Source organism: Ursus arctos, unplaced genomic scaffold, assembly GCF_023065955.2.
Source record: "Ursus arctos isolate Adak ecotype North America unplaced genomic scaffold, UrsArc2.0 scaffold_21, whole genome shotgun sequence".
Classification (NCBI taxonomy): Eukaryota; Metazoa; Chordata; class Mammalia; order Carnivora; family Ursidae; genus Ursus; species Ursus arctos.
The window spans coordinates 38,597,155-38,621,103 of NW_026622886.1; the positions used below are offsets into that span (position 1 = coordinate 38,597,155).

General features: G+C 46.2%; 2 protein-coding genes across 5 annotated transcripts in view; one reads left to right on the plus strand and one right to left on the minus strand.

Annotated features, from left to right (window-relative positions):
• The window catches only part of PTPRB (protein tyrosine phosphatase receptor type B), a 110,530-nt gene that overhangs the window by 70,726 nt on the left and 15,855 nt on the right, over positions 1-23,949 (plus strand). For all 4 annotated transcript variants that reach the window (XM_026500029.4, XM_026500030.4, XM_044384589.3 and 1 more), the window contains 13 exons: positions 540-803; positions 1,536-1,817; positions 6,247-6,525; positions 7,042-7,191; positions 9,364-9,607; positions 15,133-15,239; positions 18,263-18,362; positions 19,148-19,231; positions 19,334-19,351; positions 19,479-19,560; positions 20,168-20,258; positions 20,946-21,022; positions 22,670-22,804. In XM_026500029.4, coding sequence (XP_026355814.2) covers positions 540-803; positions 1,536-1,817; positions 6,247-6,525; positions 7,042-7,191; positions 9,364-9,607; positions 15,133-15,239; positions 18,263-18,362; positions 19,148-19,231; positions 19,334-19,351; positions 19,479-19,560; positions 20,168-20,258; positions 20,946-21,022; positions 22,670-22,804 — 1,913 coding nt within the window. The remainder of the gene's footprint in view (positions 1-539; positions 804-1,535; positions 1,818-6,246; positions 6,526-7,041; positions 7,192-9,363; positions 9,608-15,132; positions 15,240-18,262; positions 18,363-19,147; positions 19,232-19,333; positions 19,352-19,478; positions 19,561-20,167; positions 20,259-20,945; positions 21,023-22,669; positions 22,805-23,949) is intronic.
• KCNMB4 (potassium calcium-activated channel subfamily M regulatory beta subunit 4) overlaps positions 1-23,949 on the minus strand; it is a 161,724-nt gene that overhangs the window by 38,311 nt on the left and 99,464 nt on the right. The gene's annotated exons all lie outside the window — the stretch shown is intronic.

Consider the following 23,949-nt stretch of genomic DNA (forward strand, 5'->3'; position numbering starts at 1 on the left):
CGTGAACACTTTCAGGGCCTTTTATAAGCTAAGTTGTAAACTATTTGACCAGTTTTAATAAATCATTTCCGAAGATCTCATTTTAGATGTTTATCAGATGACATGTGGCAGGCATACAGAAGTCACCACCTATGGTGCTTTTTTTTTTTTTTAAGATTTTTTTTATTTATCTGAGAGAGAGAGAGAGAGCACAAGTGGGGAAGCAGCAGGCAGAGGGAGCAGCAGTCTCTCTGCCAAGCAGGGACCCCGACATGGGGCTTGATCCCAGGACCCCAGGATCATGACCCGAGAGGAAGGCAGATGCTTAACCACCGACTGAGCAGCCCAGGTGCCCCTGTGGTGGTTTGTTTTATTTTAATCTGTACCACATCTCTAGACCACATGCCCCTAAAGCCACGCCCTGAAATACAGGCCGGATCTGACTCTGCAATGGGCACTACTCACCTATATGCCCAACGTAACTCGTAGTCTCACCTGGAGGCCCAATGCCTTTGTTCCTAACTCTTCTGTTCTTAGTAAAGGTTTTCACTCTGTTTAAGTCCCAGCTTCCGTGAGTAACCTCAGAGGATCCAACCGGAACATGACAGACACTCTCTGGTTCAGCTGGAGTCCGGCCTCCGGGGACTTTGACTTTTATGAGCTGATTCTCTACAACCCCAATGGCACGAAGAAGGAGAACTGGAGAGACAAGGACCTGACCGAATGGCGTTTCCATGGCCTCGTTCCTGGAAGGAAGTACACGCTGTGTGTGGTAACTCACAGTGGAGACCTCAGCAACAAGCTCACGGGGGAGAGCAGAACAGGTAAGAAGCCCGGTTGCCAAAGGCTAGTATTGGTGGGACACATTCAAGATATGGTTTTAATACGAAGGAAGGAAATCAATAATGGTGTGGCACGTACTAGCCCCTGAACCTGGAAAGGCACTATGATACAGTGGATGAAGGGAACCCACCTTAGCCACTGTGCGTGAGATATCTAGGAAAATGATCCAGATCCTTAGCTTAGCTCTACCACTTACCCATGCAAAGCTAGGAGGTCATTGAGCATCTCTAAGTCTCAGTTTTCTTATCTGTAAAGTGGGGATAATCGTACACATCACCATTGTGTTGCTACGGGCAATGCTTCTTAAATATTTTATTTCCTGGGCATATGCAGATAATGTCAGTCTGTATGCCACCCTGGGGTCAATGAACAAGGCTATCTGGACTTAATTGTCTGTGGACTGTAGCCCTCACACCTCCAAATGGAACCAATACCTTCACACACTTGTAGCCCATTTGGGGCCCACTCCTGCTCCACAGCTCCCTGGTAAGGAAACTCTGGTTATGAATATTAAAGAAAATGTGCATAAAACTTTTGAGGACAGCCCCTGACACATAGTAAGCACTATAGATAGAAGCTTCTATTATTAAGATTTTCACATTATCTCTTCTAAAGTACATTAAGGTATGTCTGAGGTCACTCAGCTCTCTTATCTGCATATGTTATGGCATAGATGTGTTCATGTGATTTCTTTCATGTTTTCCTACATACAGCCCCAACTCCTCCCAGTCTTATGTCATTTGCTGATGTTACAAACACATCGTTGGCCATCACCTGGAAGGGGCCACCAGACTGGACAGACTATGATGACTTTGAGCTGCAGTGGTCCCCCAGAGATGCAATCACAGTCTTCAACCCCTACAGCAACAGGAAGTCAGAAGGACGCATCATATATGGTCTTCGTCCAGGCAGATCCTATCAATTTAGTGTCAAGACTGTTAGTGGTGACTCCTGGAAAACCTATAGCAAACCAATATTTGGATCCGTGAGGACAAGTACGACATGTTTTGCTACTCTTGGTTCTCAGATGGAGGGAGGGGGATGCATGTGTTGTGACATCTTATTCCAGTGAGGCTTGGTTTAAATCCATATTTTTACTTGGGATTGGTTAGATGTGAATTCAGGCAGAAGTCATTATAGACTTGTTCATTCCTTCAACATTAAGAACAGTGGACAATAAATTATCTCTGCCCTCATGGAGTTGGCGGTTGAGTGGGAAGGAAGTGTGAGGAAGGAAGTATTTGGCTGTATAGAAACTCATGGTAGGGGGGCGCCTGGGTGGCACAGCGGTTAAGCGTCTGCCTTCGGCTCAGGGTGTGATCCCGGCATTCTGGGATCGAGCCCCACATCAGGCTCCTCTGCTAGGAGCCTGCTTTTTCCTCTCCCACTCCCCCTGCTTGTGTTCCCTCTCTCGCTGGCTGTCTCTATCTCTGTCAAATAAATAAATAAAATCTTAAAAAAAAAAAAAAAAGAAACTCATGGTAGGGGCATCTAACCCAGTACAAGAGAGCTTCCTGGAAGAAGAAGCCTCCAAATCAAAACTTAAGAAAGTGTAGGATTCACCAGGTAGATATGGGGAAAGAAGTGGAGAATATTATTAGGTAGAGAATAAAATATTCCAAGACCAGGCAGCACAGAGGAACAGAAAGGAGTTTAGTTGACCAGAGCATAAAAGGTGAGGATTAGGAAAATCAGGTCATAAAATGTCTTGAGAACCATGGTAGTGACTTTTACTTTATCCTCAATCCATTGGAGTCACTGAGGGATTTTCAGCCAAGATATCATAATCAGATTTGCACTGTAAAAAGTCACTCTGGGTACAGTGTTGAGTGTAGACTCAAAGGGGCAAACTAGAAACAGAGGGATCAGTTAGGACACATGACTATAAATCCTAAAGATAAAAATACTTCAACAATGAAACAGATACCAGTTTCTCCCCAAAGGCATTTTGGGCTAGATGAAACAAACCTCAAAGAAACAAAGACTTTCAGTATAGGAACCTCAATCCAAATATTTATTTTTCAATAATATCAGTATGTGTAGTTTCTAAGATCAGATCAGATAGTTGGTGGTTATTGATAAAATATATAGTTGAGAAGTAGAAATTTAAGCAGGTAGTTGTTTCACTTACTCGACAAACAGTAATGTTATTGTAATTGAAGCTTGCTGTCGACCTTGTATCCAGAGAGCAGTTTGAGATTAAATAGTTGAGGGTCGAGAGAAATAGATGAAAAAGAACCAAGAATTTTCATTTACAGCAAGCTCAGGACGGGTTTGGGGGTGCTTATTGTGGGCTGTGTGACACAGGTGCTCAACTTAAGAGCTCAGTAGAGGCTGGGCTGATCAGATGGCTTCTGGAGCACTGTATTCGGTCCTGGGTGCTGGGATTTAAGAGAGGCATTTACCAAATGGGGCCCGCCTACAAGGGGAGCAGCTGGCAGGAAGAGGGACTCAGTGTTGTGTTTTATGAGAAATGGCTGATGAAACTTTGAGGATTGCATTAGTTAGGACTGGGTTTGGCTGTGGGTAACAGAGAGTTAAACAACTGAGAAGCTGATAATTCTCGTGTAGAATCATTCCACGACTCCATGTCTCACACGTACGCTCCATCCATGATGAACAACTTGCAATTCCCGATCTCCCACCTTCCCACCCCTCCCAGCCCCACCCTGGGTACCTGGGTTCATACTTTCCTCTGCCTGAAATGCCCCTTTCCCAATATCTTGGTGAGGTGTCGTCTCTGCCAGAAAGCCTTTGCTAACTCCTGCCCACCACGAACTCCAGAAAGTTGTCTAGCGCTCCACCCAGCACCTTCTTTCTCCATTTCTTCTGGTACATGCTCCTTTCCACCCTGTATTATGGCTGTTTTGGACTCCTCTCCCTTCCTAGAGGTCAGGGCTAATGCTTTATTCGCTTCCGTACTGCTCACAGTCCCTGCAAGAGCGCCCTGCCCTTAGCGACTACTTACTTCTTAGAGAATGGGGATATGACCAGAGGTCTTAGAAGCCACGTGGGCTTGAAAGGCAGAACGGAGAGGGGAGAAAGAACCGAGGAAAGAGGTTGAAGCACATTTCCACATTGTTCTTTGAGCAAATTATCAGAATTATGAATCCGGCAGGGTGTTTCTAAAGACTTGCCCTAAGGCTGAACAGAGAAGGTGTCCTCGGGTTCCAGGTGGGGTTTGGTTTGAAGGATTTTGAAAGATTAACAAGCAGTTAATGTTTGAAAAGACACAAGTACTGCTTGCCTCCAAGGCCAGTTCCCCTATCCTGAAAAATCTTCAGGTTGATTTTTTTTTTCTCTAAATCATTCTTATCTAAACTGTTATGACTTAGCCAAATATTTTAGATCTTGATATGAAACACAAATTCATTCAATGATGCAAAGATGCCGAGTGTTTCAAAGTCATGATTGTTGAGGACAAAGGGTCCTGTGACAAAGGAGAAGGTGTCAGGAGAAGGGGGGTCGTATGCCAAATCAGAACAACAGGTGCTGCCCTGTGAGGGATTACTAGGTCTTTGCATAGTTCCCAAGATCATTATGATCTAGTCTGCAAACAGGGCTAGTGCCCGCAGCTCTGCAGGCACACAGGCCCCGTGCTTAGAGGGACCCCACACTGGGTTTAATTTTCTGCTGTCACCATCTTGAAATCTTAATAATATTTTGAACACAGGGCATTGCATTTTCACTTGGCACTGGACCCTGAAAGTTATGTAGCCAGTCCAGTCTACAAGGTTTATGAACAAACACATATATTTTTTTAAGATTTTATTTATTTATTTGACAGAGAGAGAGAGAGCACAAGCAGGGGGAACAGCAGAGGGAGAGGGAGAAGCAGGCTCCCCGCTGAGCAGGGAGTCCAGCTCAATCCCAGGACCCTCAGATCATCACCTGAGCCAAAGGCAGATGCTTAACCGACTGAGCCACCCAGGCACCCCCAAACATACATTTTAATTTGGGGAGGAAGGGTGGGTGGAGAAAAAGGAAAAGGATGAAATTTTAACAGGGATGGTAAAGACCCAAAATGAAATGGAAGGGGTTTTTCCTATTTGGTCAAACATAACTGTCTTTAGCTTTATTTTTTTAATCTATTCCCATATTATGCAGTGCTCTGTGAGCCTTTCTGATGGTTTGATGCCATCGATTACTGCTGTCCGAAAATTGTTACTGTTACTGTATTTTCTGCTGTGGTCAGTGAAACAATGGGCAGGCTTTTAAAATTAAGCATCCGTTAAGACTTCTGACTTGTGGAATGAAATAGAGTGCTCTAGACCTAGACTGTCAAGTTCTATTCAAGAGCCTGAAGGCTCCTCAGAAATTCCCAGGGACAGGGGACAAGGCAAGGGAAGTCGTAAGGAGGTCACCCCAGCATAGCACCCCGACCCCCAAGCCACACTTAAAACACAGGACCAGAGCCCTTCTGATTTAACATATTGGGGAACTGAGGCCTTTTCTTTTTTAAATGGCTCAGCTGCTAAAATTAAAAACCACTTATCGACGTCATACAATTTAGCTTCATCAAATGTGATTAGAGATGTAAGCACATCGCTGGTTGGGGAGGCCTAGGGTTTGGTGAGTAACCTGCGTGGCCAGGTCAGCTAGGTGCTTTTCTGTCGGACTGTAACTCTTACTCACAACCACTCATGAGATCAGCTACTCTTCGTTGAGTCCCTCCTGGGTCAGGCACTCTGTCAGGCAGAGGAAACTGACCAACCATGAGCGTAGCAGGTGGAAGACCGTGGTGTACACGGGGAGCCTTCAGCAGTTTTGGAGCCTGGAGGATGGCATGTGAGCAGGGAAAGCAAAACATGGAAGGGGGACAGAGCCAGGGCCTAGAGGGTAACAAGGAAGCAATGCCATGTCTTAATTTTCTCGGGAGAGCTAGCATTTATTGAGCAATTACTACCCCAGCCATGGTTTTCTAGCTGGCTGTGCCGGGTTCAACTCACTGAACCGTCACAGTCCCCACAGGAAGTAGGCACCCTTCATTTTCCCACTTGACAAATGTGGCACAGACGTGGTGAGTAACTTGCTCCAAAAGCCACACCTGGTAAATAGAATCTGAATTCAGGCAGGCCGAGCTGCCCTTTTAACCTTTTGGCTACTCAGCCCCACCTTCCATCTGACTTCTGCCCCTTAATTTTAGTGCCCACGCTAAATTTAGTATTTGGGTTTCTGATCACATTGGCACCCGGTGATTTTCTAAAGGGACAGCATTTTCATTTTTAAATGGTTCTCAGAGTGTGGTCTGGGAAGCAGAAATTCCTTGGGAGAGCCCTAAGAATTTTTTTTTCTTGAAAAGCAATCCAAATAAATCTTGAGAATTACTTACGTCGCTCTCAGAGCAATTGGGCCCAAAGAAGCTGAGAAAAAAAAAATGTGTCTCCCAGAGTTGTGACGTGTCTGTCCCTGTCTGCCCTGTAGAGCCCGACAAGATTCAAAACCTGCACTGCCGGCCTCAGAACTCCACGGCCATCGCCTGCTCTTGGATCCCTCCAGACTCTGACTTTGACGGGTATAGCATTGAATGTCGGAAAATGGACACTCAAGAAGTTGAGTTTTCCAGAAAGCTGGAGAAAGAGAAATCTCTGCTCAACATCATGATGCTCGTGCCCCATAAGAGGTACCTGGTGTCCATCAAGGTGCAGTCGGCCGGCATGACCAGCGAGGTGGTGGAAGACAGCACCATCACAATGATAGACCGTAAGTGTTCCTGGAGGTGACGCCCTGCGGGAGCCCCGCCAGCGCCGCGCGGGCACGCAGCTCACCTCCACGCTAGCGGGTCCTGTGCTCACTTGCAAAAGAGAACCTGAAAGCCTCCAGGATACGGAGACGTTTCTCCGTGTGTATGGAAAGCATCCTGGCAGCGAGCAAGTTAAACGACCTTCGAGTCCTTGAATGAGTTAGCGTTTCAGTGCATCACCTGATAGAGTTAGAGCTCTCCGGAGCGTCGAAGCAGTTCGTGCTACAACTGCAGGAACTCCTCCTCTTCCATTATGTTTCATGCGTCTCTGGCAAATCACTTCCTCTGCCTGCTCCGCTCCCCGAGAGGAGGAGGAGGTTTTCTTGATTGCAAGTTTTAAACACACACACACACACACACACACACACACACACACACATTGATGCAGGTGAGTGGAGGCCTTCATGGCACTGATTGTTGTTTATATGGAAAAGCAGAGTCCTGACTCCCCTGGCTTCCTTCTCCATCCTTTTCAGGGCCCCCTCCTCCACCTCCACATGTTCGTGTGAATAAAAAGGATGTGCTAATCAGCAAATCTTCCATCCACTTCACCTTCAACTGCAGCTGGTTCAGCGACGCCAACGGGGCTGTGAAGTACTTCACGGTGGTCGTGCGAGAGGCTGACGGTGAGTGGCCGCCGGCTCTCTGCTGCGAGGCGCAGGGACGCTGTAGCAGAGCTCACCATGCCGGCTCTTTCTATGACAAGTTTGGAAGAGCAGAAAACTGTTTTGATACACTTCTGCCCTGTCCCCGCGGATGCTGGGAGATGGTACAAAAACCCGCTCAAAGGCTCTTTCAGCAGTAAAGCCTGTTACTCTCTGGGTTTAACTGTGAAATGGGTGAATAGTCATACTATTAACCACAGCAATAGTACAAATACCCTGCAGGTGTAGAGGCTTGGTGACGGGCCAGGCTTGTGGGAGGAGCATCGATTCTGCGTTGTTTTGCAGTCCTCTGCACCGCTCATTCAGGGCTGATCCCACTTTGGGGTTCTGCCATCAAGCAGCCGTAAATGTCAGTGTCTTCCCCGCCCCAATCTCAAACACCCCAAGGAAGCACGCTCTTCCACACCACCCACCGATTCCCAGAAAACATTCAAGAGCTAAAAGGGGGGGGAAGATGATCCCGAAGGGTCTTCTTCCTTTCTCTCTTGAGTTTCAACAGTAAATTTCGTTTTCTAGTCGACTAAGTTATTCGATGTCTACCTAATTCCTACCGGCCAGGCAGATACTAGGTAAGAGTTTTAACAACGTGCTGTACAGCCTCACGTATGATTTTCTAGAGCTGCTTACATCGGCACCTGTGAAACCATCTACACTCCTGTAGAGGTCTGAGCCCTGTTTCTCCAGAACAGATGTGTGTGTCTGCAGTGACACCATATATTTGATGGGCCTTATGTTTTCCAAAATTGTTTAAGGTGTTACACATCCCTGGCTATTTTAACCCATTTGTGGGCAGAGAGGAACTTTAAACCTGACAACTGCTGGAGCAGTTTCTAGGCTAAACGGCACTTTAGTCTCACGGCGTATCTAATGGTCTGTGTGCTCTGACATTTTATGTAATTGTACTGAACTTGGTTATGCATAATTAATTAAATAATTTCAAGGGTCAGGGGTGCATCCCAGGTTTCCTTACGTCTCATAAATTGATATATTTACTTAGATCTACAGATAAGGATTTAAGAGAGAAATCAGTGAACTATGGAGAGATTTTTAGATTTAATGAAGATGCAGTGGAGATAACGGTTTACTACGTGACTGTAAGCCAGTGACGGAAAGGAAGCCATACCCCAGCAGGCAGCCTGTGTTCTCCAGCCTTGTGTGTGTCAATTACTGATGTCCATGGAGACGGGCTGTGCTCCCCTGGTGAGCTAAGATAACAATCCGTCTCATATAAATGTCATTCATAGCATATATGTACATCCGAAAGGCAACATTTCTTTCCAGTTACTGCCAACAAGGTAATATTTCCAAGACCCACTCATTTTGAACAAATTTTATTAAACAAGAGTCCAGGATGTGATGAACCCCTGCAATACCACCTCTTGAAGTGTGTTGTAAATGGTATCCTAGCTCTATAATATTTGTCTTCCTAATTATGCTTTCCTCCAGCCAACATCAAAACGAGTTTGCAGTGCCAAAATACATAGCAGGCTGGGTGGACAGGGAAGAGTTCTGGGAAGCGTGCTGCAGGAGGGGCCAGATTCGAGCCAGGATTAAACTGTACGCAAGATAACAGAGAGCTGTATACACGGAGCCACGATCAGACTGGGTGTGGCACGTGGAGCGTGCCTGTGCGTGACTGCTCTGGCCTTGAACTTGATTTCTCTTATCTCTTCCCTATTTCCCAGGTCATCGGGATTTCCTTATTAGCTCAGCTACAATGGTCATTGGCAAGGCAGGGAGCTTATTGAGTGGGCTGACTCTGGCAGTGGGGAGTGTCCAACTTTCGGGAGTTCTGGAACACATTTATCATCTGATGCAATGAGTTAACCGCTCAAACACACGTATTTTATTTCCTAGAAAAGAGATGGGGTGTGTGCGTGTATATAAATACATGCACATGTGTATATAAAATGTATATGCACTCTATTTTTAATTTTTACTTTAGAAGAAGTGGATAAAAATTAATTTCATGAGGAGACTTTCACAGCGCCCTTCCAGATCCAAGTGTCTGCCCTTTGGAGCCGACCGGAGATGGTGGGAGAGAGGAGGCAGGCTGAGAAGCCTAGGGAGCAATCCCTGGGGTCCCCGAAGTCCTGCGGGAGTCAGTGGTTCACTGTGGTTTTCTCCCCACAGGCAGCGATGAGCTGAAGCCCGAACAGCAGCACCCTCTGCCCTCCTACCTGGAATACAGGCGCAACGCCTCCGTCCGGGTCTATCAGACCGACTACTTCGCCAGCAAGTGTGCCGAAAGTCCTGACAGCAACTCCAAGAGCTTCCACATTAAGCTTGGAGCAGAGATGGAGAGCCTGGGTGGAAAGTGTGATCCCCATCAGCAAAAATTCTGTGACGGGCCGCTGAAGCCGCGCACCGCCTACAGGTTAGACGTATGACCGTGATTTTGCGAGAAGGGACGTGCTGCAGGAGCGAGGGCTCCGCTGTCTGGGCGTCTGAGGCATGTGAGCTCCTGTAGGTTACTAACCGACGTTACCACAGTGCTGTGCATGTTCCTGGGTAATTTATAAAAGTTGTGTTCCTGCCTCCACTCGTAGGCAATGTGTAAAGAAGGCCTTTGGCATTGCGCAAAACCTCCAGTTCGTTACACAAAGAATTGAAGGTTCTTAATAGATCGTTCTTTCTCCTCAGACGTCTTTAGTACAAATCAAACAATTTATTTACTCTGTTAATGACTGTGAAAGTATCCACACAGAAAGATTGAGTTTAGGGAGACCCAAGAAAGATGAGGTTTCATCTTCTACTTTTAGTGAGGGCTGAAGTTACACTTACTCGTTTATCTTCTAAGGCATAAAAAGATGAAAGAGCTCTTTGGTCCAGACAAAACTCTCGAAGGCAAAGGCTCCTGCATGAACGGGAGTGCCCCTTCCTCCTGCTAGGCTGACAGATGAGAAGGAGCAGCTGTTTGGTTTGGCCCCAGGAAGCACTACTGCAGCCAACAGGCCTCTCCAGCCATAGGAATTGGCAGTGCCCTTGGTCTGCACCGTGCTCCCCGAAAGCAAGTATGAGCAGAGGTACACAGCGTCCCCAGCCAGAGTCCTCCAGACAAAGAGAATCTTGGCTGCCATCTTGGATGTAAGCTGTAGGCATCCAAGATGAATACTTCTGCAGAGGATGCGTTGTCTCTCTTGGGTGTTGGCAGAGCTGACCACCAATCAATATGGCAGGTTCTCTGTGGGCCAGTGTCATTCTGGTTAGTCGGTGCCCAGGGCTTATTAACTCTTACATATTTTGAATATCACCCCAGGGTCTCCCCAGAGACTTTTCTGCAGGGTCCAAGAGGAGACGATGACATGGCATCACACCTGAGAGCATGCTTAGCCCCTCCCTGGAATCAACACGGGCAGGCTGACAGTTTTCCTAAACCAGAGGACTCACTTTGGGCAGGAACTCTGTAGCTATACCTCTACCCAGGACTCACCACAAAAATGCTGTTGCCACCCCAGCCAAGGTCGGCATCTCCAGAGTAAACACACGCAAACATAGTAGTGCTGTTTCCTTCAAGAAGACCATGTGAGCCTTCCTGAAGAACGGGGGAGCTCAGACAGAGCAAAGGAGAAATGTAAGAGGGATCAGAACAAGGAATCCTTCAGTTTCTATAAGGATCAAGAGATGCCTCATCTCCTCGGTCACATGGGCTCAAGGAAATTTGAGCAAAAGTCTCCCACAGGCTCTATTCGATTTGGGAGTTGGTCAGTAGCGGCTGTTTTCTGTTTGTTTGCTTTCTGAAAGAGGGAGAGAAGATGACTCGTTACTACATTAAGAGAGGGACAATGAGAAGCTGTGGATGGCTCCCATCTGGCCCCGAGCCCACCACTCCTAGCACACGCCTTCCCATCCCTAACAGCTGCCCGGGCCTGGGAGAGCCCGCCTGGTGTTCAGGCGCTGCCACTTCGCTGTGCGACCTTGGAATTGGCATTTCAATTCCCAAACCCTCTCTTCTCTCATCTGCAAAACAACACAGGAGGAATGCAGACGATCCCTCAAAACTGGTCCTGTCCCTTCTAAATTAAGGTCTTCCAGTGGTCCCTGTTCCCTTCAGGAGTAAGTGAAGACTCCAGAGCAGGGCACAGAAAGCCCCTGCCATCTGCCTCCTGCCTGCCTCTCCTGCTCTGCCTCCCACCGTCTGCCTCGAGTGCACCTGCCTTTTGTGACCCTCACTTGGAGTTCCTTTAGATGTGACATGCCTCTCTTACACCTCTGAGCCACCACAAGTTCTTTTCACTCTATTTGGAATGCCCTCCCCTCCTTTGACTGGCTGCTGCATCCCTTCATACACTTCCAAAGCCAGTCAGCCCTCAACGAGCACATGTGAGCCTCCCTACCCCCAGGAACCAGTCAACCCAGCACCGCACTGGGCAGGTGGCCCCCACTCCGCTTCCCGCAGCAGCACTCACACCCTCCATCCCTCCAGTCCTCCACTCACCAGCATCTCTTAGCTTTTTCTTCACTAGATTACGAGAGTTCGCAGTCTCATCGAGGAGACAAAACAGTATGGCAAGTACCCGGCCCCAGACAGGCGCTCATTCTTCAGTGTTTGTGAACAAATAAGGGAATGAGCCAAGATGCTGCATGAACAGTTGCACGCTCTTATTATATCTTAATCAACTCATGCCATACTTATTTGCTTTCTAGAACATAACTGTCCTATATTTCCCCGCATTTGGTTCAGGCCCATGAAAAGCATGCCGGGCAAATGATGCTTGACGGCCTTTCAGAGTAGGTGGGGGAACATGGTAAGCGGTGTCCTGTGCGGCCGCTGACCCCAGCTTAGTGCAGTCCGAGTTCTGCCTGTCTCAAGATGCTAGTAGCTGCAGTGACCCTCAGTGCTGTCAGGCTTCCCCAGAGAGAATAGGTAGACAGGAGAGAACACGGGGGTGGGGGTGGGGAATAGGATTGAAAAGAAATGGCAAATGCTAGGTTTAGCTGCTCTGCAATTTTTTTATGTCAATGAATCTAATGTGTTCCCGTTTGTTACTGGGTTCCTATTATCTGGGTGTATAATTAGGGTCATTCCATACGGGAAGAGAAAGAGCAGATCATGATGGGTGGGAGGCAGTTTGGAGGTTAGCAAAGTGCTGATCTGGTTTTGTTTCTATTCCAAACAGCATAGTGATGTGACCACGATCAGGGAGTCAGCTTCTCTTGACCTCATTTTCCCCCAATGAAGGAAATTGAACCACATGATCTCTAACTTTGTGCTATAGATTTCTGATTCTGGACACATATGAAGTTGAAATCATTACTATCATACGTCTGTTTATTAAAATAATCTTATTCATGCATATATACACAGAAGGCGCCTGTAAAATACAGGCAGGAATGTTGAAGGACATGAGGGTAAACAAATGCTGTCGAGGTTCAAAAGGCTTCTGGAAGGAGGTAATATTTTCGCTGAGCATTAAAAGGTGAGGGAGGACCTGAAAATATGGAAAGAGGGACAGAAGGACATTCGCTGGAAGGAAGAGTGGGAGCCAAAGTGCAGAGGAAGAAATACACAGACTGTTTAGAGAAGAGCAAAGAGTCCAGTTTCAGATTGTGGGGAGAGCATGAGAAGAGGTAGCAGGGAAGACAAGCGCAGGAAGACAGGATGGGACAGGATCCGGAGGGGTGCTAGGGGCTGAGCTAGGCAAGTGGTGGTGGTGTCCGTTTTTGGAAAGGGTGTAAGAGCAGAGCTCTTATTGGTCCGCCAAGTTTAAGGTAATCCTCTACTAGGTCAGTCTCTCCTTTCTGGGTTCCTAAAGGTCCTTCTGCTTCTGGATCCATATTGTATTTTGGGTTTTGCACCTAGAATTTCTGAGCAGAACATGTCAAGGTTGTTAACGTCCAGTGTTTTTAATTTACAAAGGAGGAAACCGAGGCATAAAAAACTTTAGGGACCATTCATCTAATCAGGAACAGAGTGCTAGCTAGACCACAGACCCTCTGCTTCCTAGCCTGGGCCCTTTTCACCATCCCTTCCTCAGAAGTCAGAGCCGTTAAGCCAAAACTAAGCCGAGAGGAAATAAGAGAAAGAAATCTGGACTAGGATTTAGAAAATACAGAGTTTGGTTCTCATACACCGGCTTTCTCTGTGATCTGGAACAAGATACGGAATCTCTCCAAGCTTCAGGTTCCAAATCTCTGAGGTAATATCATAAGCTCCCTCGTTACATGGGAGAAGTTGGAGATGCTCACACCGAACCATGTTTGTGAAAGTTCTTCCACGCGTATAAATCACGATACCAATATAAGAAACTCTTTTCACCAGAGAGACTCATTTCGGTCTGCAAAAGTACATGCATTAGCAGCACGTACCGGCTCCTCACCCTCCCACTTAGCACAGCTGACGGGATATCTCACGGTACTTCCATCAACAGCCTGTTTTTCCTGGAAGTACAACTTTTGACTGGAAAGTAGCTTTTAGAGATGGAAATTATAGATGTGGTTGATCAATACTGTCCTGCTCGTTTATAAGATTGCATTTGGACAGGGGCGTGAGTTAGAAGGAGGGGCAGAGGGGCAGACCGACTAGCCCTGGCCTGATACTATTTCAGCATTATTACAAGGCATGCCCAGAAACTTTTGGTTTAAACAAATCTAGTTTTTTTTAAAAAGGAAAAAGAGACTTTCATTCACTTTCATAGGATTTCAGTTAACACTGGGAAAGTTTCGCCCCTATAAATCAAGCCTGATTGTCTCAGCAAATCTACAGTTGAGGAGCTCACTACCTAATGCAGCAGCTCGTACTCTAGATGTTACCAAGTGACTTTATGTTCCCAGACTACACCTCCATGACATTTCAGCCAATTGGGCTTCACTCTACCTTCAAGAAGAAAAATAATGATGTCTGTTTCCTCTTCTACATGAGAATTCCTTAAATCTGAAGTCAACCATCATGTTCCACTAAGTCTTTTCTGGTTAATCACCTAGAACGATCTCTAACCCTTCTAAGATACGTCCCCAGAAACTGAGTGCAACCCTCCAGACTGGCCTGACTCACCCACAGAATATGAGACCAAGGTCCTCAGACAAGGACAATAGACTTTTCATCCAGGTTACAAATTTATATTTCGTAGCCGCATCTTGCTGGCTTACTGAATTTAGGGCCAGCTAATCTCTGGGCACCATCCCACATGGACATGTGGATGGCCACCTCAGCAGCTCTCCTGTCCAGGTGACTAGAAGAGCCCCAAGTATCTGCCGGAGAGTTCTAAATCAATGTCTCACTGTCACTCTAAATCCCACACAGCCCACGCAGAGCTCTTCCTCTTTTCCCCATATTAGTGCCCCATTTTCATCAGTCATGCCGTTATTCTCTCAAGAGGCCTGAGCTCAAATTTTAGGCCCATCTTGAATTCCTCCCTTCTCCTCTTCAGGCTGGGCCCCATCTGGTCCTTCCTCTCAGTGCTTTCCCCCTGTGGTTCCCTCTGCTGGAACACGGGCATGGCTGCCTCCCACACTCTGCTCTGATTTCTATCCAGGAGCCCTCCACTGACCGGGCTGAATGGGGCAGTTCCCCATGCCCGTCTCCATCGCTAGCCATTTCCCTTACTCTGCTCTTTTCTTTCTCGTGGTACCTATCACCATCTGGCATATTAAATTTGTGTATATGTTATCTGACCTCTGATACTAGAACATATAACCTCTGGGATGGTAGGGACTTTACTGTGTCCCTTGCAGTATCCCCAGATCCTAGAACATGGACCGGCACATAGTAGGGGCTCAGTAAGCATTGGATGAATAGATGAATAAATGCATGAATGAACCTGGGTCTATCTGATTCCATAATTCATGTCCTGCCTAGCGTGCATATGGACCAGGTGCCCACCCTGTGGCTCCTGGAACCCGCTTTCTGGTCAGCTGTACTGTGGTCAGCCACTTGCACTTATACATCGGTTTGCCTTTCAGAATCAGCATTCGAGCTTTTACACAGCTGTTTGATGAGGACCTGAAGGAATTCACGAAGCCGCTCTATTCTGACACATTTTTCTCTTTGCCTATCACCACTGAGTCAGGTAAGGCTAGCCTCCCCATCTACCAGCGTAGTCTCCCAACTGCCAGGTCACTTACAAGGGCCTCCAGTGGAGAGATACGGTAACTTGGCTGATGGTGAGGGGAGCACGCATTTGTCACCTGGAATTTAATCTTTATGGGATCGTGGCTGATGTGCATTAGAGAATTTGCTCCTACTTCTAAAGGAGAATGGGCTGAATGGGCATTAATCTTGAAAAGAAAGTAGAAGTATCAGATTTTTTAAATTAAAAATGAAGCTTTTAAAATAATGGGTGAAAAATATTCAAATTAGGGGCTCGCACAGGCCAAAATATAAGTATAAAAGGCTTTCAGTCATAGGTGGAAATGTATGCATGGACAAACATAAAAATGCATAGAAAAAAAAAAGACTAGAGAAAACACCAAAGTATTAACAATGAAGGGCATCTGGCCGGCTCAGCCAGTAGAGCGTGCAGCTCTTGATCTCAGGGCCGTGAGCTCGAGCCCCACGCTGGGTGTGGAGCCTACTGAAAAAAGTATTAACAATGAATATCTCAAAGTAGTGGGATTATAGGTGATTTTTTTCTTTTTGTTTATTATATGTTTCTTTTACACCATAAAAAAATGTTAACTTTAAAGACGTCACCTAAATCTATGAAAGGAAATTCTCTAGTATTTTAGAGGGAAAGCCTGAATCATAGCAGTAGCTAATATTTACTACGTGAAATAGTTTATCCGATGAAGACATGAAATATTTATCCAATCTTCACTACAACCTTCTGAGGTAGATACTATTATCATCCCCCATCTTAAAGATGAAGATCTGAGACACCAAGAGGTTTAAGTAACTTGCCCAGGATAGTAGAGCTGAATTCTGGCATTTTCTGCTGGAGTCCTTAACCTCTGTACGGCATTGCCTCAGAATATTCCCATCGCGCTGATAATAGCATCCTGTTTCAGCTCCTTGTTCCTTAGGACCGTCATCTGTCCCAGCCCTTCCCTGGAGCCAGGGTTCTACGAGGCTTTCCCTGGAGCCAGGGTTCTCAGGAAGTTCTTCTTCATAGCTAAAACAGTCTCTCATGCTGCATGACAAAAGATGACTCAGCCTCACAAACACTCCCATCTATTTATGCCAAATATAGGGATAATCTCCCACTTTTCAAACCAAAAAGGGATCAGAACACAGTTAAGAGGATTCAGATGTGTTTGCTTATAATTTAATGTTAAGCAGGGGCATTGTAAACACAATTCTTTCCTATTTGAAAACAACGACAATTGCGTGCAGTTCAGTAAAGGCTGGTAGTAAACATATACCCAAAAAAGAATATTAACCACATTGAAAGAAAAAATGATTGTGTTGCTTTAATGAGTCTTGAAAAGCAACACTGAATAAACAAACCCAAGGGCTTAAAGCGTAAGTTCAAAAATGGGCTACTTCGTAGACCTAAATGTAAGAGCTAAAACAATACAACTTTTAAAAGAAAACGTCGGAGTGAAACTCTGTGACCTTGGATTAGGAAATGATTTCCTCGTTATGACAGCAATAGCTCAAGCAACAGAAGGGGAGAAAAGCCAGATACATGGGACTCGATCAAAATTTGTGCTTCAAAGGAGACCATGAAACAAGTGAAAAGATAACTCACGGCGCGGGGGAAACTATCTGCAAATTAATATCTGATAAGGGTCGTGTGTCCGACGTACGTAAAGAACTGTTACCTTACAACTCAATAATACAAAGTCAAATAAGAAAGGATGTGACTAGACGTGTCACCAGAGAAGATCCACAAATGGCCAATAAGCACATGACAAGATGCTCAACATCATTAGTCGTTAGGGGAAACGCAAATCGAAACCACAGTAAGACGCCACTTCACACACTCTGGAATGGCTGTGCTCAAGGACAATGAGGATAGGGAGATGCTGGAACACTCCTACATTGCTTGTGAGAATGTAAAATGGTTTAGCTGCTTGGGGAGACACTTGTGCATTCCTCAAAATGTTAAACCTAGAGTTACCATCCATCTAAACCAGCAATTCCACTCCTAATTGTATACCCAAGAGAAATGAAAACATAAGCCCACACAAAAACTTACACACGAACGTTCTCAGCCACATTATTCGTAATAACCCCCAAATAGAGACAACCCAAATGTCCATCGATGCATGAATGGGTAAACAGTATGTGATCTATTCCATATAATGAGATACTATTCACCTATAAAAAAGAATGAAATACTGAGACGTGCTACAACATGGATGAACTCTGAAAACATTATGCTGAGTGAAAGAAGCCAATGGCCAAAGACCGCATATTTCTGACTGAATTTATATGAAAGGTCCAGAATAGGCAAATCTACAAAGACAAATTAGATTCGTGGTTGCCAGGGGCTGGGGAAGAATGGAAAAATGACTGCTAAGAGGTATGGGGTTTCTTTTGAGGGGTGATGACAATATTATAAAATTGAATGCAGTCATGTTTGTAAAACTCTGTACCAAAAATCATTGAATTATATAATTTAAATCAGTGAATTGAATGGAATGTGAATTATATTTCAATAAAGCTGTTTTAAAAATAAGCTACTCTTGCCTATTCACAAACTCCAAGAGGTAGTGTCATACCAGATAATAAAACTGAAATTTCGTTAAAACAGCTCTCAGTAACTCACCAGACTTGCCCAAGTCCCCGATGCTACTTGTTTCATACAAATGAAATAGCACTTGTATCTTGGTGGAAAACTGCTGGTCTTTATCTCAAGTGTCCTAAACCTTACATACAAGCACCAATGAGCATAAAATTCCTTTATAAGCAGAACGCCATTAACTTCAAAAGTGTAAGGACTGACCTGCGGTTACAACGTAGGAGCCAGTGCTCCCTCTTGCTGGCTGCGTGCTCCTACCATCAGATAATAAATACCTCAGTGTGGGCTTTGCTCAGATTTTTCTGTAATAACGTTCCTAGGGAGATAAGGTTTCAGGAGCTCTCTTCCTGGTTCTTTAGCACTAATTTTCCTGCCTGGGTTTGCTATTTCCTTCTGGATTCTTGTAGAGCCTTTATTTGGAGTTATTGAAGGTGTGAGTGCTGGTCTGTTCTTAATTGGCATGCTGGTAGCTGTCGTTGCCTTATTCATCTGCAGACAGAAAGCCAGGTGAGTACAAAGATTCCTTTAGCGATTGCGTGCCCAACTTTCAAGATGCAATTGAAAATGCCCTCTAGCCTGAAAAGTAAAAAGGGAAGATGATTTCATTTCCCCAGGTTAAATCACCTTTGTTTCTCACGAAAAACAAGTCAAGCCCTCCAACCGTGACTGGCTTTTTTCAGCCTCGCTACATACCATTGATGAATTTTCCCCTCCCCAAATGACTGAGGGGCCATCTGTGGCTTCATTTGAATGTGAAATAACTCCTTTTGCTCATGAAGACAGAGAAGTCTGTGAATTGTGCACCCAAGTGCTTTTCTGGAAAATGCTGAGAAGTATGGCTGACATCACCATTTCATGGTCGTATTTGCCATGCTAATTTAAGAAGGGACCGAAGAGAACCAAATAGCATGTGGCCCCAAAGCCACGCCCCCTCCTCTTAGGGAATTCATTTGGCACGTTGTCCTCCCTCTCGCAGTCATGTCTTGCATCTAAGGTTTACTGGGGGTTTTTTTAAGGAAAGTTTTATTGAGAGTGTGGGAAGTGATTATGACCTGTAGCCAAAAACCAGAAGACAAATCTCCAGCTATTGCAGAGATCCGTTTCTGAGTGGGAAAAATCTATTTCTTCTTTATGTTCTTCCTCCCCTCAAAGAGACGTTGGCTGAGTGTAAATCTACATGAATACTGAAAAATCCATATTTGCACAGACATGCACAGCCTCACCATAAATGGAAAAATTTGTTTAAGTCAAGTTTCGTAATCAGAATATAAATCCTCTCCCTTATGTTGCAGCCATGGTCGAGAAAGGCCCTCTGCCCGCCTGAGCATTCGCCGGGATCGACCATTATCTGTCCACTTGAACCTGGGCCAAAAAGGGTGAGCGCCACATTTTCCTTCACAGAATGTATTGAAAGATGAGTTGATTGTCTTATGTGAGATTTGCTAATGAGGTCTTTCTTCTTTTGGCGTCCTTCACAGCAACCGGAAAACGTCTTGGTAAGAGCGAGAACGCATTAATTACTATATTATCTGCTTTTGAAATACAATTCGGACTGGGTATGGTGGTGTCCCTTTTCATCAGTACTTTTCTCTTTTTTTTTTTCTATTGTATTTTTAACTATAGCCCAATAAAAGTAAATCAATTCGAAGGGCACTTCATGAAGCTGCAGGCTGATTCCAACTACCTTCTGTCCAAGGAATACGAGGTACGACTCCGACTCAGGGAGGCTCTAGCAATCTGGTCTCTAGCAGGATTTCCCTCCCAGCCTCTCCTGTGGAGTCACAGGCTGGTCGGGCTCAGGAGTTAGGATGACGCGTAGGATCTCAGCTGAGCGCTCTTTTATGTCTGAATCCGTTCTCTGGGGGGGATCCCATCTAGCCTCAGAGGCCAGGCTGAGCTCCAGAACAGCACAGCCCACAAAGTACTACTTGGATAAGATGTTAAGAAAGAATGAACACATCTCAAATGTACACCTAATTCTGTCAGTTATTTAACCTGGCATTTTGCTTGACTGGGAGACAAAGTGGTGTGGCAACAAGTGCCCACGCTTTGGATTCGACTCCCAGCTTTGCCACCTGTGTGACCTGGGGCAAGTGCGTTATCCGGTCGGAGCCTCATCTGTAAAACTGAGGTGAGGATACCCCCTCGGAGGCCGTTGTGGGGATCCGAGCTAATGTGCGGCCAACACGAGGCGTTCCGAAAACAGCAGCTATTGTGACATATTCTTAGATCGTTATGTATCTCAAGGACTGTATGATTGGCCTTATTCTATTTCATAGTCTCCATTTACGAACTTCTTTTTGACCTAATAGGACTTGAAAGACGTGGGTCGAAACCAATCATGTGACATTGCACTCTTGCCGGAGAATAGAGGGAAAAATCGATACAACAATATATTGCCCTGTGAGTTTTGTGTTGAAATTTGTAATGCTGTCTTCCTCCAGCCATTCCTTCTCTTCTTTAGGAATAAAATGGGGCTAAAGAAATATGGTATAGCTGGATATGGAAGAGCTGAGGCTCTGAATGTCTTTTAAAAGGAATGTCATCGCGCTTCCCTCCCGTGGGGTAACAACCAGCTTGGTTTCTGGTTATGAGATGCCTCTCATGCTGTTGACATGTCATCATGGGGTCCTACTGCTTCTCCCTGGAGGCATAGGAACAGTCACAGGGTTCATAGCAAAGGCCAGGGTGGGTTTCCTTAAAGTCCCAAGTTAGCGATTGTATATTTTTATCATCCTGACCCAATCAGGTGAAGCAATGGAAGATGGTTGTCTGCATTGTATTCATTCCAGCTGTGAAAGGGAGCTGGCCACTCCATCGGGCAGATGGTGTAATGTTACAAAGGAAAGCGCAGAGGGGACCTCAGAGAGCATTTGGCTTCTTTGTTGGTGTGTCTATGGGCCACCTGTGTGACCTGGGCCAGTCAGTTATCCTGCCTGAACCTATCCTCAAAATGGAGATGAGAATATCTCCCTGGGGAGCATTTTGGGGGTCAGAGCTAATGCACATCAGATACCAAGCATTTCCATCAACAATAGAAAAATCCTCCCAGGACCCAGTGACAAATCTCTCTCATCAACTTCCTTCCAGATGATGCCTCTCGAGTGAAGCTGTCCAATGTGGATGATGACCCGTGCTCAGACTACATCAATGCCAGCTACATCCCTGTAAGTGAACATGAAGCCATAGCCTGGGATAAAGCTTTGACGGGTGGCGACCCTGCTGACACTGTTCCTCCCACGTGCTCCCACTGTTCGCAGGTCTGGAAGCATGTTGATTTTAGAAGACTGTGTCTGATTGCCATAAAACCCAGGGTGCGCAATTCCATCACTGCTGGGGCCTATTTTCACAATGGCTGTAGTGACACGGGATTATAAGGAGCCCAGGAGGCACGGTGAAAGGTGCTTTTCTCTCTGCAGCCCTTAGCCAAGGTTAGGGCTCCCTGAGGAGGCTCCACAGCTCACGCTGCCTGGCGAGGGGGAGCTGATTCGATGTTATGTGGATTTTTGAGAACCAAAGACACAGCTCAAAGGTTGTGCCAGACCTTTGGGCTCAGTTTCTGGCTAGCACCCTGCCAGTTCCCCACAGCAGGCTACAGTGGAGAAGGCTGTAAGATCAGACAGCTTCGAATCCCGTCTCTGCCCCTTGCTGACTCTCTGACCTTGGGCAAGTTATGTCACCTCTTGGGGCCTCTATTTTTTTTTTCCAAATAATGAGGATTTTAATATTTACCTCAAATTCACTGAGTAAACACTATATAGTTAAGTAGTAACTACAAGGCAGACTCTGAGCTGCAAACAGGGATAGGGCCAGTTGGAATCCTGCCCGTGAGAGAAGTCTCAGCAGAGTCGGGGCATCAGGAAATGACAAGGTGATGCCATGGGAAACAGGCTAGAGAAGTATTGTCTTCTCCAGCACTAACACACATCCGCACCTGTGGGACCCGGGATTCTGCCTTTCTCACAGGCCCCCGGGTCATCGCCGTGCTGCTGGTCTGAGGGCCTCTCTCTAAGGAGCAAGAGGCTAGGGCTGTGAGGGGAGCTTCTGGAAGGAGACCACCAGCCGGCAGGGCGGACGATAAAGGAAGGCTCAGCACAGCAGGCAACGTGCTAAGACGTGGAGGATAAAGAAGGACTGGCCAGATGAGACACAGGGTTTGGGTGGGCGGGCGTGGGGGTGGCAGAGGTGACACAATGCAGGGGCCCCGAGGAGAGGCAAGGAGAGAAGGAACTTCAGCTCAGAGCTGCAAGTAATTCTGTCTTGCTGGAGTGCAGAATAAGTGGGAGAAAATATCCTGGCTCCTAGCATTGTGGTTCAGATGAAATAAGATGTGTGAAAGTCCTGACCCATGGCGTGTTATATGGTAGGTGCTCGATAAACTGTGGTTTCCCTTCCCCGAAATTTCCCTTGTGTCACGTCTCTTACCAGCACTCTGTCTGTTACCCAAAATGACTGAAACTCTTCTGCATTGAACAGGGGAAGAGCCTGAGGAAGTCAGTCCCTCAGAGTCTACACACACACACACACACACAACCATTGAGAGTGAAGCATTCTCTAGATTATTACCTGAGTCCCCCATTGCCATTTAAAATAGACCCGGCCTAATAAATGGGAAGTTGGCTCTTAACAATAGTTCAGTGTTCCGGCCTTTGTCTCTCTTGCTCCCAAGCCTTGACACTTGTGTTAGTATCTTTTTCTCAAGTCAGGGATCTGGCAAAGACCTATATATCATCTAATCTACAGAGATAACCCTCTGTTTATAGTTCTGACGAGGCCCATTGTTTCTGACTCTCCATATTGTAAATTCATCACAGGGCAACAACTTCAGAAGAGAATACATTGCTACTCAGGGACCTCTTCCTGGCACCAAGGATGACTTCTGGAAGATGGCGTGGGAACAGAATGTTCACAACATCGTCATGGTGACCCAGTGTGTGGAGAAGGGCCGAGTGAGTAAACAGTCTTCCTGACTTCCGACCGTGGCTTAGGGCCGCCTACTAGGATGGAATTCTACCTCAGCATCAAAAGTTAAACCCCACAAAAGCCAAGGAGGGATCATGTGAGAACATGGCTGGTGAATTAAGCCACTCAGTTATAAAAGCTTACATGGGTGATGCCCACTTCTGCTTCTGGGTCTGAAGTTTCAGTCAGAGGCATTTCCATTGGAAGGGCTCTTGACGCAGAAATCATAAGTGGCCCCATGTCTGTTCTGTCCTTCGGTGTATCCCTTGCCAGAGACACTGGCCCTGCCCCTAGCAGACTCTAGGCTATGTCTGCAGACCCAAAGGGAAATCGTTCTCTGGGCAAATCAAGCAAACCTCTTATTTTTTTTTTTAAAGATTTTATTTATTTATTCGACAGAGATAGAGACAGCCAGCGAGAGAGGGAACACAGGGGGAGTGGGAGAGGAAGAAGCAGGCTCATAGCGGAGGAGCCTGATGTGGGGCTCGATCCCATAACGCCGGGATCACGCCCTGAGCCGAAGGCAGACGCTTAACTGCTGTGCCACCCAGGCGCCCCAAACCTCTTATAATATACTTACAATCCTGTACTTCACACGGTTATTTTGAGGATTAAAAAAGAGATGACATAGAAGATACCACATATTTTTGTGGTCAGTAAACACATGTTCATACTTCTCTCTCCTGGCTTCCCACATGTGCATTGGGGCTCAGCTAAATGTTCTGACTTTTCAAAGATCCTGTGGCATGTGGCACTCGGTCCAGGTTAGGACAATGATTTCAAATATGACCCAACAGGGGCCAGGAAGACATGGCTTCCTCTGCCCAGCTAGACCTTTCTTCAGAAAGAACCATCGGGCCATATGGGTTATGAGGAGTGGAACCAAGATCCTAAGGAAATCAACAAAAAGCTCAAGCATTGGAACACTGTGCCCGAAAGGGAGGTGCAGCCAAGGGTAGGGGCTCTGCTCCCCAGACAGCGGCTCTCCACCCTTGCAGCAGCTGGCTGGCTTGGGCGTGGGCCCTGAGCACACTGATGCAGAGCCCACGGCCAGATGCTCTAGCGGCTGACCCGAGACTCCAGCTCAGACCCTACACTCCAGCTCGGGACCCTACACTCCAGCTCAGGAAGA